This window comes from Apus apus, chromosome 6 (assembly GCF_020740795.1).
Source record: "Apus apus isolate bApuApu2 chromosome 6, bApuApu2.pri.cur, whole genome shotgun sequence".
NCBI lineage: Eukaryota > Metazoa > Chordata > Aves > Apodiformes > Apodidae > Apus > Apus apus.
In genome coordinates, this window is record NC_067287.1 from 16,638,346 (window position 1) to 16,654,881 (window position 16,536).

Sequence of the window (16,536 nt, forward strand, 5' to 3'; positions counted from 1 at the left end):
GGGACTCTTCCAGGTGAGCGTAGTGCAAAGCTAAGCAAACCCTCAGCTGCAGCCTGTTGCACTGGGGGTGTGAGGTGCTCCTCCCTCTTCCAGGAAGGTAACTTGCCCCTTTCCCCAGCATGTCTTGGCCTACATGCAGCAAGGACCAGGATTGCTTCCCTGGTGCAGGCATTGATAGAAGAGGTAAGAACTGGATGGTGGGGGGGGAGGGGAGGAGCTGGGGGACACAGACTACAAGTGACCCACATCCTTTAATCCATGTGCTGCCCTGCGTCATGTAGTTACCTAAGTCCTGGTGCAGGGTCCCCCAGCAGAGGCACAGCCTCGTGGCTCTGAGGGACCCAGCTGTGGCCAGCCCCTTCATTTTGCCTTTGTAAGGCCAAGCTGGGGGGGGGTCTCCAGTCTGAGCGCTAGTTGCATGGAGATAATTACTCTTTGATGTCCCCTGCCCCTTCAACTCCTGCTGTCCTTGGGGACCAGGCTGTGCAAGGCTCAGGGACACTGGAGAAAGGGACAGCACCCCCAGTCCCTGCAGCTTCTTTCTCATACATGGGCTCCCCCTGGCAGCATCAGCCCCCACTCCATCCCACAGCCTGAGCTCTCTCCAAAGAAGACACTGACATCAGATCCTTCTCCCTTAAGCTCATTAGGGCAGTGAAGACACATCTGAGCAGATACCACCAAGGCCATGAGAGTCCCTGGACTCTGAAGGGGTGGTGAGGGGTGCAGTGCAGAGCTCCCAGATCTGAGGGCTGCTCTGATCTAGGGGATGCAGAGCCAGGGGTGAGGGGATGTCCCCCACCCTGAGCTGGGTAATTGCATGTCACCCCTTCCCTACACTGCTGGCTGCATCCCTGCTATAAGCTTGGCCCCCAGCCCTGGCACCCTGGACCCCCTACGGGCATGGGATGGGAAGCACACCCCCTGGGAGGAGGGGGCAGGTGGAAGGCAGCTGCTGAGCCCACACCAGCCATTGTGAGCACCAGTGGATCTGTTTGTCTATTTCTGGAGCTGAGGAAGCAGTGCTGCTGTGCTCACCCCACCATCAGTCACCTGGCCCCATGGCTCAGGATCTCACTCCTGGCCCAGCACAGCCCAGCAGGAACACCTGTGGCAGGATCAGGCTGTGCTGGGCCCAGTGCATTGCTCCACGCTGGTTGTACAAGGCTCTGTGGGTCACAATAGATCTGTCTCCTGACATCCAGAATTCCCCTGCGTGATGGCAGGGTGGCAGATGTCCTACTAGGTCAACTGTGTCTCCTCTTTGTCTTCAGCTGCCACATCCTCTTGACAGCCTGGGAAGAGGGTATGTAGCTTGCCTGGAGGAACGTATCAAGCCAGTGGCTTCTAACTCTGCTCTATCTCTTGTGGGGCTTTAAAAGCCAGAGGTGATTCTCAGAGAAAAGACAGTGTGTGGGACAAAGCAAGGTGGCTGCATCCTCTCCATCCCAGCTATACAGGTGCTCTGGCTTGGATTTGCTGGGGGGTTTCCCCTCTCACCACTCCCCTGCAGACATGAGAGGACACAGGTCACAGCACCTCTCTGTTTTATTGAAGACCAATCCCTCCCCTCAGCCAGTGCAGATCCCAACATGTCCAATTCTTCTGCACACACTGGGCCACATTCCTGCTCCAGAGGTTGAGGCCACCTCCTTGGACCCGGGGAGAGAGACCCAGGGCTGCCTCTCAGTGCCTGGGGCTCCCAGCCCTGCTGTCATCCCTTCTGCTCCACCTCCCACCCAGCCTTGCCTTGGGGAGTGTCTCCACCCATGGAAGGTGTCCCATGCGAGGGGCTAAAGCCACAGTAAAGCTGGAACATTAAACTTGGAAGTGACCAGTAAAACATGGGGTCATGCGCATGGTGTTGTGGACCATCCCATGTGGTCCTTGGGCACTGGGGAGAGGGCAGAGTTGCAGGGCTGTGCTTCCTCCAGGCTCTGGCATTTCCCTCTGAAGGCTGCACCCTGTGCCTGTTCCTGGCACCTCCAACCCCAGAGCTCTACCTAGCAGGAGTTAACACATGCAGGGCACCCACCCTCCAGACCAAAGCTTCTCCTGAGGTTTGGAGAAGGCCAACATCAGCAGGTGTAGGAGGCATGGGGGAAAGGAAGGCTTTGGAGACAATGGTGGGGAACCAAGGAGCGGCAAGGAGGGTCCCCTTTCCCTGCCCCTGTCCAGTGGGACCTTCAGCCATGGACAAAGCTGCCCTGGGACTCCAGCACCTGGCTTGTCTGTGCAAGAAGAGGAGAGGACAGGTGCAGGCTGTGGGAAGAGCTAAGGACGTTCATGGAGCAGGCAGCATGTTGTAAAGGAAAGGAGGAGCACAGTCCCTGACAGGAGAGCCCATGTGTTTTCTTTTCAGTCACTCTGTGCTTTAGATATCCATATCCATTTCCAGGACCATGGATCCCTTCTGACCCTAAATTTAGATGGCTTTTGTCCTCTAGCCACCCACACCAGGGAACCAACCCAGCTACCCTGCAACCACCCCTTGACCCCCATGCCACTCTTCCAATCTAGAAGGGGGGCAACTGAGAGCAGGGCACGATCCCACCCCCCCCATCCCTCCCTGCTGAGTTCCACAGCCCCATGCTGCCAGAGACAGGGAGGTCCACCTGGCATGGCCCAGCCTCTAATGGTAATGGTTGTTCATGTTGTTGAGGTGGGAGGCTGCCATGGCACTGAATGGGGCAGAGGGCTGGAGCCCATGCCCAGGGTAGAGGGAGGGGCTGGAGCCAGGCCAGTAGGAGAAGCCAGCTGGTGTCACCCCTGAGGTCATGAGGTTGAGTTTGGAGATGCCTGAGAAGGGCAAGGGGGCTAGATTGCCCTGAAATTTGTAGAGGGTGTGATCAGGGGTGGCTGGCTGGCACACCTGTGCCAGCCCGTGGAAGTCGAACTTGTAGGCGTAGCGCTTGCCATGGACCTTGGTCATGATGTTCTTGTCGTAGTAGTAGCGCAGCGCCCGGCTCAGCTTGTCGTAGTTCATGTTGGGTTTGCTCTTCCGCTCGCCCCAGCGCCGCGCCACCTCGTCAGGGTCGATCAGCTTGAACTCCCCGTTCGTGCCTTCCCAGGCGATGCAGTTCAGGTTGGCCCGGTCCGAGAGCAGCTCCAGCAGGAACTGCCACAGCTGGATCTGCCCACTGCCTGCAAGGTCCAGTCCCAGAGAGGTTAAAACTCCCTCTCAGGGCACAAGGAGTAGGACAGGATATGCCCCAGTCTCCTCAACTCCCTGAAAACAAATACCTGCTCATTTGCTTTGGCATGAGGATCTGGCCTGGTTCTTTCATCTGAAGCCCCAAGAGGGAGGTATCTTGGCAGCACCCACATCCATCCCATCACCCGTAATCCCCACTGACACCTATGCTTGAAACTGGGCTGGTGTCACAGCACGACCCCTGCCCATCTCTAGGGGCACTGTGCCCTGCAAGGATGTCTCCATGGCAAGCTGAAGTTGGGGTTCAATTCTGCTCTGACCTGCACCCCTGTCAGGCATGGGTGGGTATAGGGGAAGGAGGATCCAGAAAAGGGCAGGACCTGCTGTGGTTTTGAATCAGGCACCAATGATCCTTATCTTTGGAGAAAAACGGTCCTCTCTGAGCCACGGCTATTGCACCCACAGCTTACAGTAAGGAGCACCCTTGGTGGGTTACCAAGATGCCCCTGTGCTTGGCTGTGCACACTCAGGAGCCTGGCACAGCTAAACATGCCCATGGCGAGGCACAGAACAGGCTCCACTAAGTCTGGCCAGAGGTCACCAGAGGAGAGGGTCCCTGGACCTTCAGGTGATGTGCAGTCCCACCTCTGGGACCCAGCTACCCTGCAGTGCAGCCCTGCATTAAACCAGACCCCTCCCACACCCTCCCAAGCAGCACCACCTGCACTGCCCTGCTCCCAACCCCAACCCTTGCAGCATAGGCCTTTCCAGTGGCAGAGGAAGCGTCTTTTCATTTCATCCTCCTCCCAGGACTTTTCTGCCATTATTTTGTCTAATGGGGATTAGATGCCACACAGAGTTTTGGCACCCACGACACCCGCGTCACTCCCACATTTCAGCTGCATTTCCCACAGAGAACCACACTGTCCTGCTTGTTTCACACCTGCCTGTTTTAACTGGTGCCCTCCAATTCTTGCTCTGGAAGTAGTGAGAAAGACCTGTTCCCCATCCATCCTTATTCCACCAAACCCCTGCTCAGACATCCCGATGCAGACGGACAAGCCCAGATCTTTCCAAAGTATGTTATTTCCAAATCTCCCATCCTGGAAACTAGGTGGGAGGTACGTCCTTTCTAGGGGTACATCTGCAGCCCTTGTCCCTTCTCCATCCCCACAGCAGCCCCCCACCCTGGGCTTCTGCTGTCCCCCACTGATGGGGTGCCTCATGCCATGCCAGGAGGGCAGGGAGGCTTTGGGGGGTGCAGCTGGGTGGGGTGGCAAGGCTCAATCCTGCCTGTTGCAGGGTGCTGTGCTGCAATGCCTGGTAGCTTCTCAAGGAAACCTCCAGGAATCCAGAAAGGTTCTAAATGCAGTGTGGTGCACAGAGGATGGCTGGAGCAGAGTCCATAGTGCAGAGGCAAAAGGTTGCCCCCCACAACCAGTCCCAGCTTTGCCCCCCTCCCTCCCTTAAACCAGAGTGTTCCCTGGCTCCTTGTCTCCTTGCCAGGGAGGGAAGGTACACAGCCCAAACACCACAGCACTGGCCCCACGCCTGCCTGATGACCAGCCCTGCTGCACTCCCCAGCAGGGTCCAGGCTGCTCCCCAGCCAGCGCTTGGCTGATCCCCGGGATTCCTGGACGACTTTATCCGAATGGATGGCTCCCGCTCCCGGGGATCCATCATCTCCCAGCCGACCCATGCCCTGCTCAAGCCCCAACCCTGCACCAGCAGCTGATGGCGGCTCCCGGGCACAGCTTCCCAAACCCGGATTAGCCCCCACAGCTCCCATCCCGTCGAATGCCTCGGAGCAGCGGCGAAGACCCAAGCTGGGGGAGCCAGCTGGGACCCGAGGTGGGCCGGGGTGCTGGACACCGGGCTCCCCCTCCGCTGCAACGGGACGGGGGCTGCAGGCCGCCGGGGCTCGGCCGCTTTTCCCAGTCTGTCAGTTTTGGCGGCGGGATGCACCCGGTACACGGACGGGAGGAGAGAGGTCTGCGGGGCGGAGGAGGGTGCGTGTGCCCGGGGTGTCCGCGCTCCGGGAGGGCCAGGGGGGAGCGGTGCCGGTCCCGAGGAAGGGGCAGCGATGCTCTTACCTTTCTGCACGCCCGGGCTGAGAGACCCCCACGCCTGGCTCTTGCCGTCTTTGAACAAAGTTTCCCCAACTGGATCTGGGGAGGAAAAAAGGGCGCGGGTGGGGGTGGAGGGAGGGGGACGGGGCCAGGCGGGACCGCGACCTCTCGGCGCCCACCCGCGGGCAGCCTCCCCGCAGCCCCCGGCCGCTCCCCCTCGCCTGCCCCGCCGCCGCGGCGAAGCCAGGAAGCGCGTCCAGGAAAAAGGAAATCCGATTTCCGACGGAGCCGGGGAAGCTTTTAAATAGGAATAGAAAATCCTGCGGGCTCGGGTAGAAAGGAGAGAGGGACAGAGCTGCGGGGCAAGGGGAGAGGGAAAGGAGGCGGCTGTGGTGGAAGGATGGGTGCAGGAGCAGCGGGTGGAAAGAAAGACGAGTATCAATGTTTGGGGAGCGGCCAGATGGGGAGAGCAGAGATAGATGGAGAGGTGGATGGAAAGAAGGAAGGAAGGGGAGATGGGTGGATGAATGGAAAGGCAGAAAGGAGAATGGATGAGTGGGTAGATGGAGAGAAGAATAAGAATCAGGAGGGAAGGAAGGGCGAGAGGTGGATGGGTGGAAGGAAGGGCAGGTAATGGGTAAGACGGTGGAAAACAGGCTGATAGAAATGATACAGGGTAGGTGGAGGGGATTGCTGGTAGTGAGGACAGAAAGAGGGACAGAGGGACAAGGAAGTGGGGTGGAAGGATGGATGGAAGCACACGGGAAAGGTGAATGGGTGGGAAGGCTGGGTTCGAAGGACCAAGGAGTGGATGGAAGGCTGGAAGAACAGGGGGACAGATGGAAGGACATGGAGATGGTGGGCAGATGAAGGGCGGGAGGATGGGTGTGAGAGCATGGAAGGCTGCGAAGGCAGTTGAAAAGAGGGAGAAAGGGATGGTTGGGGGGCTGGAGGCAGGGAGGACAAACGGAGGGAAACGGGACGGCAGGGTGGGTGCTGGAGGGAGCCGGGGCAGAGAAGGTGCCGGGGGCAGCAGCGGGGCAGGGCGGCGGGGCCGGGTGCTGTGCGGTGCACGGCGCTGCGGCAGGGCAGCGGCCGGGGGGTCCGCCCATACCTGGCAGGTACATGTTGAGCAGCAGTGGCACCGCTCCGGCGCCGTGTCTCATGGCAGCTGTGGGGGCGGCCCGCGGGCTGCATGTTTTAATATTCCTGCCCCTATTATTATTATTATTATTCCACTTTATCAGGGAGCAGCTGATGGCGAATAAATGGCAGCGGGACGGGCAGGGGACGGGCAGGGGCCGGGGGAGGCGAGGCGGGGGGGGAGTTTCCAGGCAACTCGCAGGGGCTCGGGGCCCCGGCTCCAGCAATTTCCTCCGCTGTAATTAAAGCGGGCGCTGTTCATCCCCCCCCTACCCCGCGCCCCCCCCCTCTCAACCCCCCCCCCCCCCCGCTATCGGGCCCGCATCAGACTTTAATCACAGCCGCGGGTTTCTATGGAGAGCGGCTCGGGCCGCTTCCTGCCTCTTCCGCCTCCTTAACTCTTCGCAAACACGGCGCTGCCATCCCAGCTGGGAGCGGGGCTCGGCCATTGCCTGGAGTCCACCGGACCTGGCCTCCCACCACCACCACCAGTGTCCTGCACGGGCAGCCAGAAGGCGTGGTGGTCCCCATGATGCCAGCATTGCCTGGGACCTCTGCATCTCACCACACAGCACCGTTCCTCTGAGCCACCCACGCTGCTGGCCTCAGGGCTCTCTGCCTGCCCCTTCCCCAGCCCTGGGGTGGGTCACTTGGGTCTTCAGCATGTCCCTCCAGCTCTGAGACATCAGTGATGGGATCTCTTTGCAGTGCCCAGAACTCCAGCGTGGATGAGTGCCACGCCAGTGGTTGGTGGCACCAGGATGTACCACAGCTCTGCCAACTCCCTTCTTTCTTGGTGCTTTGCTGGACAGTCTCTGCGTCATGGATGGTTAAGCCTGTGACCACCCATGGGTCTCTGGTCCTGTCTCAACCTCCTGCCCATGTTCATTAGGACCTGTAGAAGGTGGGTGACCCCCAACACCCACTCAAACTTGCATGGACCCATCTCCACCAGCTTGTCCTGAGCAACCCTTGGGTGTTGTGAAGTCAGGAGGGTGATTTGGGGAGAAAGTCACAACTGAGAAATGGGCTGAGGTGATCTTGGCTCCCAAAAGACACATCTGGACAGGTTTTTCCCCACCACTCATGGCTTCAGCTGCTACATGCAGCTGTGGGGTGCTGTCAGACCCTCAGCCAGCACCCTGCAGCTTGAGGCAGCCAGAGGGTGTGCCAGCAGCAGGGATCAGCTCTGCTCCAAGAGTCCAATGCCATATAGCCAAGCCACCCATTAGACCATGACATTTCCTGCAGTGTTTCAATGATATCTATGTCTAGTAAGAGGATGAGCTCTCACGCTGGACTTTTAGCTGAATTTCTTGAAAGTGATATTGTGAGACGTGAATCCAATGGAAATCAGGATACAGTCATCATGCCAGACCCATGGATATTACTTATATTGGCACTGAAATGTGACCTGCATAAGAAGAAGCCACAGGCCATGAGGAGCAATGCTCAGCCGTTGTGCCACAGGGTGCCACAGGGTGCCACAGCCCGCTGGGGCTGATGGCTTCTCCTGGGTGGGGGTGTGCAAAGTGTTCAGGAAACAGGGGGTCCTATGGGTGCCGAGCTAGGCTCTGGGTGCTCCACCCCTGCCATCCATCTCTGTTGGAAACAGAGAGGGGATGCTGGTGGGTGGAAACACAAGCAGATCCCATGTTACACCTCCACCAATTCCCCACTTATCCTGTTTGGATGTAACACCCCTTCCAAAGTTTCTTTTCCCCAACTTGTCCCCTGAGTTTCCCTGAATCCTGCAGTGGAGTGTCCCAGTTCTGTACAGCCCAACAGCCCTGGCTGCTTCCCCCATCCCTCTCCTCCCTAGCCCCCCAAGTACAGCTCTCCCAGCAGCAGTTCCACAGCCTCCCAGACTTGCTTTCGCTGCCTGAGTCACTGGAAAAAAAACGCAGGCAACGGAAAACAAGCCCCAGAGACAGTGGGGAGAGGTGAGGAGGGGTCCAGATCCACCAAGCCCCTCTCCTCCAGCAGCCTCAGTGACCAGGATCCATCTCCAGGTAACCTGCATGTCAGGGGACACAGCAGGGGTCTGGGCTGAGGGACACCACATCAGCCTAGTGTGGGTGGAGCAGTCTGGGATCAGCCTGAGAAGCAGGGTTAGGACTGTGGGAGATGAGGGGGCTGTGGGGTCACGGGGCTTGGGAACTCCTGGATCCCTGAGAAAGCCAGTGGGTGGAGGGACTTACAGGGGGGTATGATGGGACTCGGGGCTTTGGGTGACCTGGGGTCTGAGGTGTACAGAGGGGCAGAGACTGTGGGGTCCCAAGGGCTAGGAAGTCCTGTTCCTGTGGGGAGCTTTGGGGACCTTAGCAATGTGACCCCAGCTTCATGGGGGAGCTGGGACACAGAAGAGTTGGGGCAGACCCACAGGATGGGGGGGGGTGGGGGACAGGGTACATGAGGCAATGGGGGTCCGGGTCAAGGGGAGAACAAGGGGATGGGGCTTCAGGTCTGTGGGGATGTTGGAGGTGAGAGTTCAGGTCTGTGGGGTGCCAGGGGACAGAGCCCAGGCACATGGAGCACCCAGCTGGCAGCAGCAGAAGGTCCCCCTGGCTGCAAGCAGGCAGTTTGCCCCCCACCCCTCAACCCAGCTCTCTCCCCCCACCCACTATGGAGCAATAAGGACCCCACATTTTGCTGTGACCCCCCACGGCTCCCCACCTCCATCGCAGCCCTGTGGGCAGGTGCCCAGGACAACTTCACCTGTGTGCTGGTGGCACGGAGCGGAGCTGAGCTGACGTGGCCTTGGACTGGCTGCATCCTGGCCGGGTGTGCAGGAATGTGTTTGTGCAGGGGGAGAGGCCGTCTGCCGTGGGGCCGTGACAGGGTGGGGCCAGCAGGGACAGGGAAGGGCTGGGGGGCACCTCACAGCGGGTAGGGGATACACAAAGTGCTGGGGCTTTGCTATGGTGCACACTGGGGTGCCAGGGGAGAGGGAGCAGGTCACACTTGTGTGCACTCTTGTGTGCAAGTTCATCTGTGCAGTGCACACACACACATACATGCATGCACACATGCATGCTAGGGCTGTGGTCTCTGTACAGCCCTGTGTGCAGGGGGTGTATACACCACCCCCAGCCCAGTCCTTCCCAGTCTCCCAGCACCCTTCTGGAACACCCACAGCCCCAAGTCCAGGTGTACTTGTAGCAGGGTGGGCAAATGGAGACCCATGTGTCCGAGCCACTTAGCTTTGTTCCACCATCCTGCAGCTTTAGAGGGGATGTCCAAGGTGTAGGGAGCACCTCTGGACCAGAGGCCTGCTCCCCAGAAGGCTTTGGGGTGATGGAGCAGGCTGGAAGAGGAGGAGGCTGGGAAAGGGTGCTAGAGGAGGAGGCTGGGTGGGAAGGCTCGTGCCAGGGCGGAGCCGGAGCCGGATGCTGGAACGGATGTACTGGCGTGGCCAGGCTGGGGGTGGGGGGACCCAGACCCTTAGGGTGCTGGGAGTAGTGAACTGAGCCCCTGCCAGCTGTGGGACACTGTCCTGAGGACCTTCTGTCACTGTCCCCCGCACCACCACACAACCCAGGTTTATAAACCTGTGCCTCCAACCCTGTCCCAGCTGTGTCCATTCAATTTGTGGCAGTTGCCCCCACCCCGATAGCACCAATGATCCTCCTCCCCAGGCTTGCAGCAGTCAGGGATCCCCCTCTCTCTTCCAAACTGGGGTGCAGAGAAAGCGGACCATGTGTTCACAAGTTCTGTAGCAATTACTTTCCTTGGCACTGAGGCTGGGAGAAGGACCCAGGACATAACACCCCTGGATGTCCTTTCCTGGCTCCAGCTCCTTCTTAGTCCAGTAAGCCTAGTAAGTTCCTGTTTCCCCAGGCAGAACATCATGGGGGGTAGGAACCATTCTGTGGGATTCCCTCTACTCACTGTGCGTGAAACCAGAGACCTCAGCCCGGGGAGGAGATGGCCATGGGTCCAAAACCACCTGGAGAAGGCGAAACCCCTTCCAGGTGCTGAGAGCTGGGGTGCAGCAGGGCTCTGGGCTGGCAACCTGCCTCCCACCCCACAGGGGTTCCCTGGGTCTGGCAGCCCCCCCAAGGAGCAGAGCAGAGGCAGGAGAACCCTTTTTTTTTTTTTTTTTTTTTTTTTTTTGACAAATGCCTTTATTTGCTACCGGATAGAGGTCTATTGCACAGCAGCCCAGAGGCTGCGGAGCACGCGGCCCTGCCCCTGCTCAGTGCTGGACGCGGCGGATGGATTGGATCTGGTTGGTGTGGGCCTGGCTGCTGTATTCATTGTACTTCTTGAACTCGCCGTTCTGTCTGTCCCGCTCCAGCACGTACTGGTAGCCCCTGTACCCAGGGTACTGGTATGCCACCCACCTGAAGGCAGACCTCTGGTTCAGAGGACCAGGCCAATTCCCGCCCCCCTGTCCCATCCCATCCCACCCCACCCCACCCCACCCCACCCCATCCCATCCCATCCCATCCCATCCCATCCCATCCCATCCCATCCCCTCTGCTTGCCATGGAATAGGAAGGACAGAAAACACCCCACGCCTTAGATTTTTAGCATTTTGCAGTCCCCCTCCCCCATTTCTGGAGCTATGCAGGAGGGAGGTGCTTGTCAATCTCCTGCTCTCAGCCCCCACTGCCCCCCTCCCTGTCAGTGGGACTCACGCTCCGGCGTTCACTTTGATGGATGCCACCTCCTTGTTGCCCCAGCCCATGGCCTGCAGCGAGGGGTAGTCGTCGCTCAGCTCAAACTTGTGCCCCTGGAAGTTCTCCGCCTCGTAGAGGATGACTTTGCTGTCATTGTGGTTCTGCAGAGGGAGAGAGCTGGGGGTCAGTGGGGATATGGTGGCTTGCACAGGGATGGGGGATGTGGCATCAGAGGGACACACACCAAGGAACAGCACCAGCTTTGGTGCAAGGCATGGGGATGACCTTCAGACTGGCATCCCCTCACTGGGCCACCCTAGGGCTGCCAAGAGCATGCTGCTCTCATGTCCCTGTGGTCCTAACGCACAGTTGTAGGTGAGGGTGACGGTGATGGTGGCCACATCCTCTGCACCCACATGGGCCTCTTGCCTTCAGCATCCTCATAGTCCCCAAGGCTGCAGGAGGGCTGCTGAGAGTGGTCCCTCTGACTGTGGGGCTTTGCTGGGTGTTGGGCACCGAGGGGTTAATTTCTGGGACACTGAGCAATGCGGCACTGTCCCCCATGCCCAGCCCCCCCACGCATCTATCTGCACCGAGGAGCAGTCCTGCCAGTAAGGAGTGATCTTATCTCATCCCCTTTATTAAAGCCCAAGCATATCTGCCTGGTGATTATTAAAAGTTGGGGGGGGCACCCCCAGCTCGGAGGCACAGACGTGCTGCTATTGCGAGCACCAGTGTCTCTGCAGATGGAATGATAGAGGCTGCATCTGCTTGGGCACGGCTCGGGTACCCCAGGCGGGAGGGGGACAGACCCCACACCCCAAGTACCTTTTGTTCCTGCCAGCTCCTCTCTGCTCACTCACCCCATCCCTAGGTGTCTGGGGTGTGGGGACAGGGCCTGGGGACCCCAGCCTGGGAGATGGCTCTCCAATGCACAAAGCAGAAGGAGCTGAGATGGTGCCTCAGGCTAAATTTTAGCCCTGAAGAGCATCCCAGGGTCCTTGAAGGGAGGAAGGAGCCAGTGGGTGCAGCCCGCCCCCCATCCCGCAGCACCTCTATGCATACCTTGCCCCTCCATCCCATATCCCACATAACTCATCCTCCTGTCTGTCCCTCATCTCCCTCCATGCTGGACTGCCGGGGGGCTGAGCACAGCCCGGTGGTGTCCCCGTAACTCACCGCACACTTGATGGGCCGGAAGGAGAGCAGGTGCTCAGTCCGGTAGCCGCTGTTCCCGCTCCAGGCCTCCCACCGGGGATAGTCACCCTTCTCCAGGATAAACTGCTGCCCCTGGTACTCGGGGTACTCGAAGCCCACCCAGCTGAAGGGAAGAGGAGGAAAGCTCTTAGAGATGGGTGTTGCAGCCCCCAGGCTTAGCTCAGGGCTGGCTTCTCCCTCCTGCACAGAGGATGGAGACATTCTGGCAGGGTGTGGGTCTGTCACAGAGGTCGGGGTCCTTGCTAGCAGCAAATGTCCCTTTTGAGAGTGGGACCCCTCTCCCTTGGGCCACACTGTTGCTTCCAAACCATGCCTCGGCTCAGCATGGTCTCCCTGCTTTGCAGATGGGGAAACAGAGGTGCCACGCGAGGAGTACAGGGAGGGAGGTCACACGATGAGGCTGTGTCAGAGCTGAAGAAGGCCTTGGGTATTCTGGCTTTCTGGGAGCTTCTGACAGTCCCCTGGAAGCAGTGGGTTTGCTGGAAAGGGGTAATCCAAGGGGCAATGGGGCTGGGGGAGCACTTACGGGCCAGACTCCACCTTGATGGAGCGGATCTTGCGGAAGCCACGCTCCATGATGCTGGGACACTCCATGAGGAACTCGCAGCGCTTGCCCTGGAAGCTTTCCTCCTCCCACACTGTGATCTTGTACTGCCCCAGGGTGTCCATGGCTTCGCTGCTGGTCATGCAAGTCACTCCGCTGCTGGCAGAGTCCCACTCATCACCCCAAGCAGGTGCCCACCATCAGCCCCCAGCCACCCCTCTGCCTGCCACCAAGCCTGTGGTGCTGGTGGTGCTGTCCTCACACATCCCGTGCCATTGGCCCCTTGCACTCCCAGGCTGACACAGGGAAGGCTTCCCATTCTCCTTCCCTTGGTGCTGGAGGAGCTCTGTCCAGTGACCCCAAGTTGCAGAGGGCACTTGAGATGCCCCATCTCTCCATGTGAGGTACCTGAGGCTGCCCCAGTTTCTCTGCTCCCAGTCTCCCCATGATGACTCCCAGGGCCACACAGGTTCGGTGGCACTCTACCCGGTGCAGTGGGGTGGCAGTGACACCGACTCAGACACAGGTGCAGCATGCAGCCCTGGGGCAGAGCAGTTTGGCTCTTGCAAAGATGGGTGCCAGCGTCCCTCCTGCCCGAACAGGGTACCCCTGCTGTGCCACGCAGCACCCCATGACTTGCCCTTCCCCAGAATGTGCGGTGGGTGGGTGGGGGGCTCGGTGTGGGGGGCAAGGGGTGAAGGGAGCATGGCAGCGCCTGTGCTGTGGGGGCGCTTGGGGGTTCACGGCCTGGTACTTACTTGGTCGGCAGGGCACAGAGGCGAAGGTGGCGGTGCCGGCGCCGGCTTTTCCCCTTGCCCTTTATAGGCGGGTGCTGAAGTGCCGATGGTGCAGGCGGGCAGGGCGCTGTGTCAGCAGGCAGGGGATGGGGGGGGAGGACGGGGTGGGCACCCACCCCAGACTCCGGCTGTCCATTCCAGTTAGGCAGTGTGGCGAGAGTGGCCCCCCCGCGCCCCACGGGGCTGACAATGAAAGTGCTGGGCTGTGTTTGCGCAGGGGCTCAGGGCACAATGGGCAAAGGGCCTGACTCGCTGCTTTCCTTTCTGCCCCTGGACAATGTCCCCGCTTGGCCCGAGGATTAGGAAACCAGCCTTTCCCAGGGCACCCGCAGCCTTTGCCAGGGTTGAGGCTGGTAGAAAGGATGTGCCAGGGTGAAGTGGGGATTTGCCAGCTGGGAGCTGAGGGGCATACATGTCCTCCCTCTGGGACCCAGAGCTGGCCTGGGGCTGCATCTGCCCCTCACCCTGGGGCTCCACCACCTCGGGTCCCTCCTCCAGTCAGACTCTGCCTCGCATGTCCTGAGCTGGCGAGGCAGGAATTCAGTCTGCACAGGCAGGGCTCCGTGTGGGGTGGGAGAAGGTTAGAGTGAGTGAGAGGGATGGAGGAGGTGTTGGCACAGCTGCAGCTTCATCCATTCATGCTCTGGGAGATGTGCAACACCCTGCAGGGGTTCCTGTGTTGGGTTTGGACCGGGCACTGGTGGACCTAGTTATGTTACATGTTCCTTGTTTGCAATGCTATGGACATGTCCCCTGACCTGACAAAAAGCTTCCTGTGCTCCCCACACACATCTTGTCCAGACAGGGGGACACCATGCACAGCGGGAAGGGACCAGCTTTGGGGAAGAGTTGTGTCCTTTACCTGGGCAGTGGGACCAGCCCTGCCTGGGACTGCACCATGCCATGAAGATGTCCCAAGTGTTTCCTACCAGGACCCGGGATAGATGAGGCCAAACAAACCGGAAAAGGAGAGTGCCCTGCTGGGCGATGAAACCCCAGGTCTCTTGGCAGCACTGTTTTTTGCAGCATCCCAGCATAGCCTGTGGTGAGACTGGGCAGTCCTCACCTTCAGCTGGGCAGGAGCCATGCTAGCCTCCAGGCAAGGGCTGGCCCAGAGCCCCCCGAACCTTCTCAGGAAAACCCCAACCTTCCTGGGGGTCTGGAGCATGGGCTCAGCATCCCAAGAGAGCCTGGCAATGCCAGTGATGGAGAGTGCAGCATGGGCAGCTAGGAGTCGTGTTAGGACGCCTGACATCTCTGCTCCGTTCTCAGCGAGATTTAGGGACTGAGGTGTAACAGCACGGATGTGCTGGGGGGAGGACTCGTGGGTCCTCTTCGTGTCCCCCCCACTGCTGCATTTCCCTCCCTGCTGCCAGGCTCTGTGCGGGGCTTGCGCCGATGCCTGCAGGTCCCAGCAGAGGGTGCAGCCTGGCAGCGGTTGGAGCTGGCTCCAGCTAAGGGACATCGGTGGCCTTTGGCTGGGGACAAGGCGCTGGGGAGGCGACCCTCACCTTGCCACGCCCTGGGCGCTCCTAGCAGGCGGGGGGAGATACCCTGGGAGCTGCCTGGGGGAGCTGAGGATGGAGGGAAGGGCAGGAATGCTCCCCTGGGAGAGAAGGGGATGCATGGGGGTCAGCAGACCCCCGGGATGTAGCCTGGAGACATGCATCAAAGTGCTGGGGGACAAGTTTGAGCAGCCCTTGGGGAAGGTGGGGCAAGATGCAGAGCTAGTGCACTGCGTGGTCCCCCAACATCACTGCTGCCCCTTACCTGGGCTGTGCGAGCAGAGGTGTGGGGCGCTGGATAGTTTAGGGTGTTTTGGGATATGAGTGCAGTCTGGGGCTATAGGGTACAGGGCACTGTGGGGTGTATTAGAGTCCTGGGGCATGAGGCACCACAGGATATGTAGGATGCTGCAGGCTGGAATGGGATGTGTGTATGGGGTGCGTAGGGCACTGTGTAGAGTGCTACAGGATCTGTAGGGCACTGGTGTTGTGCCATGAGGGGAATGCAGGCAGCTCAGTCACCCCCATAAAATCCTTTGGACAAAAGCATTGAGGGGGGAACAAGGGAGAAACCCACCCCCAGATGCAAGCTTTGTGCCCCTTCCTCACTTCTCAATGTGTCCCACACCCTGGGATATCCACCCCCAGTCCCCCCAGCTCAGCACATTTGGGACAGCCATGTGGGAGCCATAGCTGAGTCCTGGGACAGTGGATCAGGAGGGTCACCCACAAGAAGCCATAATGAGGACCCTTTCCCACTGCACCCCGTGATGCTGTCGCAGCCTGGCCTCCCTGGGCCATCTCCCAGCACCTCTGGGCAGTCCCTGTCACCAACCAGCATCCCTGTGGCTGGGTCACCTGCCAGCCTCCAGCCACACCTGCATGGCTGGGGACACAGGCAGGAGACACAGGCAGGGGGAGGCTGTGTGGGGACAGGCAGCAATTCTGCTCAAGGGCAGCTGCTGGCTCTGGGAGGTGGTTAGAGCTCACCCAGGGCCTTCTGCATAGGCTAATTTAATAAGGGCCCCGCATCCCTCCCAGCTCAGCCTGTTCCCTGCACAAGAAAACAGATCGGGTTTCTCCATGCCACCGGGCTCCGTGTGGGCGGCTGGCAGCCCCAGGTCACCGTGGGAGGACAAGGTCCCCAGCTGCTCCATGCAAAGCCCAAACCATGCTGTCTGTGGTCCCCAGCCAGGGGGTTATACCCTGTGCCTTGTGCAGGTGCTGGTCCCAGGATGGTGCACAGCTTGCGGAGCTGAGCAGGCTGGAAAGCAGCCCTGAGGGAGGTGAGGCAGGTGATGCCTGGACATTCTGATGCTGATGTCACATCAGAGACACAATTGGGATTCATGGCAGCCTGCTATCTTTCCCACTTTTAGGAGTATCTGGGCTTACTGATCAGGCCAGCACAGCTGTGTTCGGTCCTGCATCTGGCTGATGTCATGGTTTGAGCCCTGGCCACCCCCCCCCCAGCCCTGCTA

The 16,536-nt window shown here is 59.7% G+C and overlaps 2 protein-coding genes across 2 annotated transcripts; both read right to left on the reverse strand.

The window, feature by feature from the left end:
- Window positions 1–1,525: 1,525 nt before the first annotated feature.
- On the reverse strand, window positions 1,526–6,389 carry FEV (FEV transcription factor, ETS family member). Its single transcript, XM_051623297.1, has 3 exons — window positions 6,338–6,389; window positions 5,248–5,322; window positions 1,526–3,144 (listed from the first exon to the last, which is right to left on the reverse strand). Exons 1-3 carry the CDS (start codon window positions 6,387–6,389, stop codon window positions 2,633–2,635), a joined length of 639 nt encoding a protein of 212 aa, XP_051479257.1. The 3' UTR covers window positions 1,526–2,632.
- Window positions 6,390–10,482: 4,093 nt separating this feature from the next.
- CRYBA2 (crystallin beta A2) lies at window positions 10,483–13,539 on the reverse strand. The gene is made up of 5 exons (XM_051623292.1): window positions 13,512–13,539; window positions 12,736–12,909; window positions 12,171–12,312; window positions 11,010–11,152; window positions 10,483–10,712 (listed from the first exon to the last, which is right to left on the reverse strand). The coding sequence occupies exons 2-5, from the start codon at window positions 12,894–12,896 to the stop codon at window positions 10,565–10,567; spliced, it is 594 nt and encodes a 197-aa protein (XP_051479252.1). The 5' UTR covers window positions 12,897–12,909; window positions 13,512–13,539; the 3' UTR covers window positions 10,483–10,564.
- Between the last annotated feature and the right edge of the window lie 2,997 nt (window positions 13,540–16,536).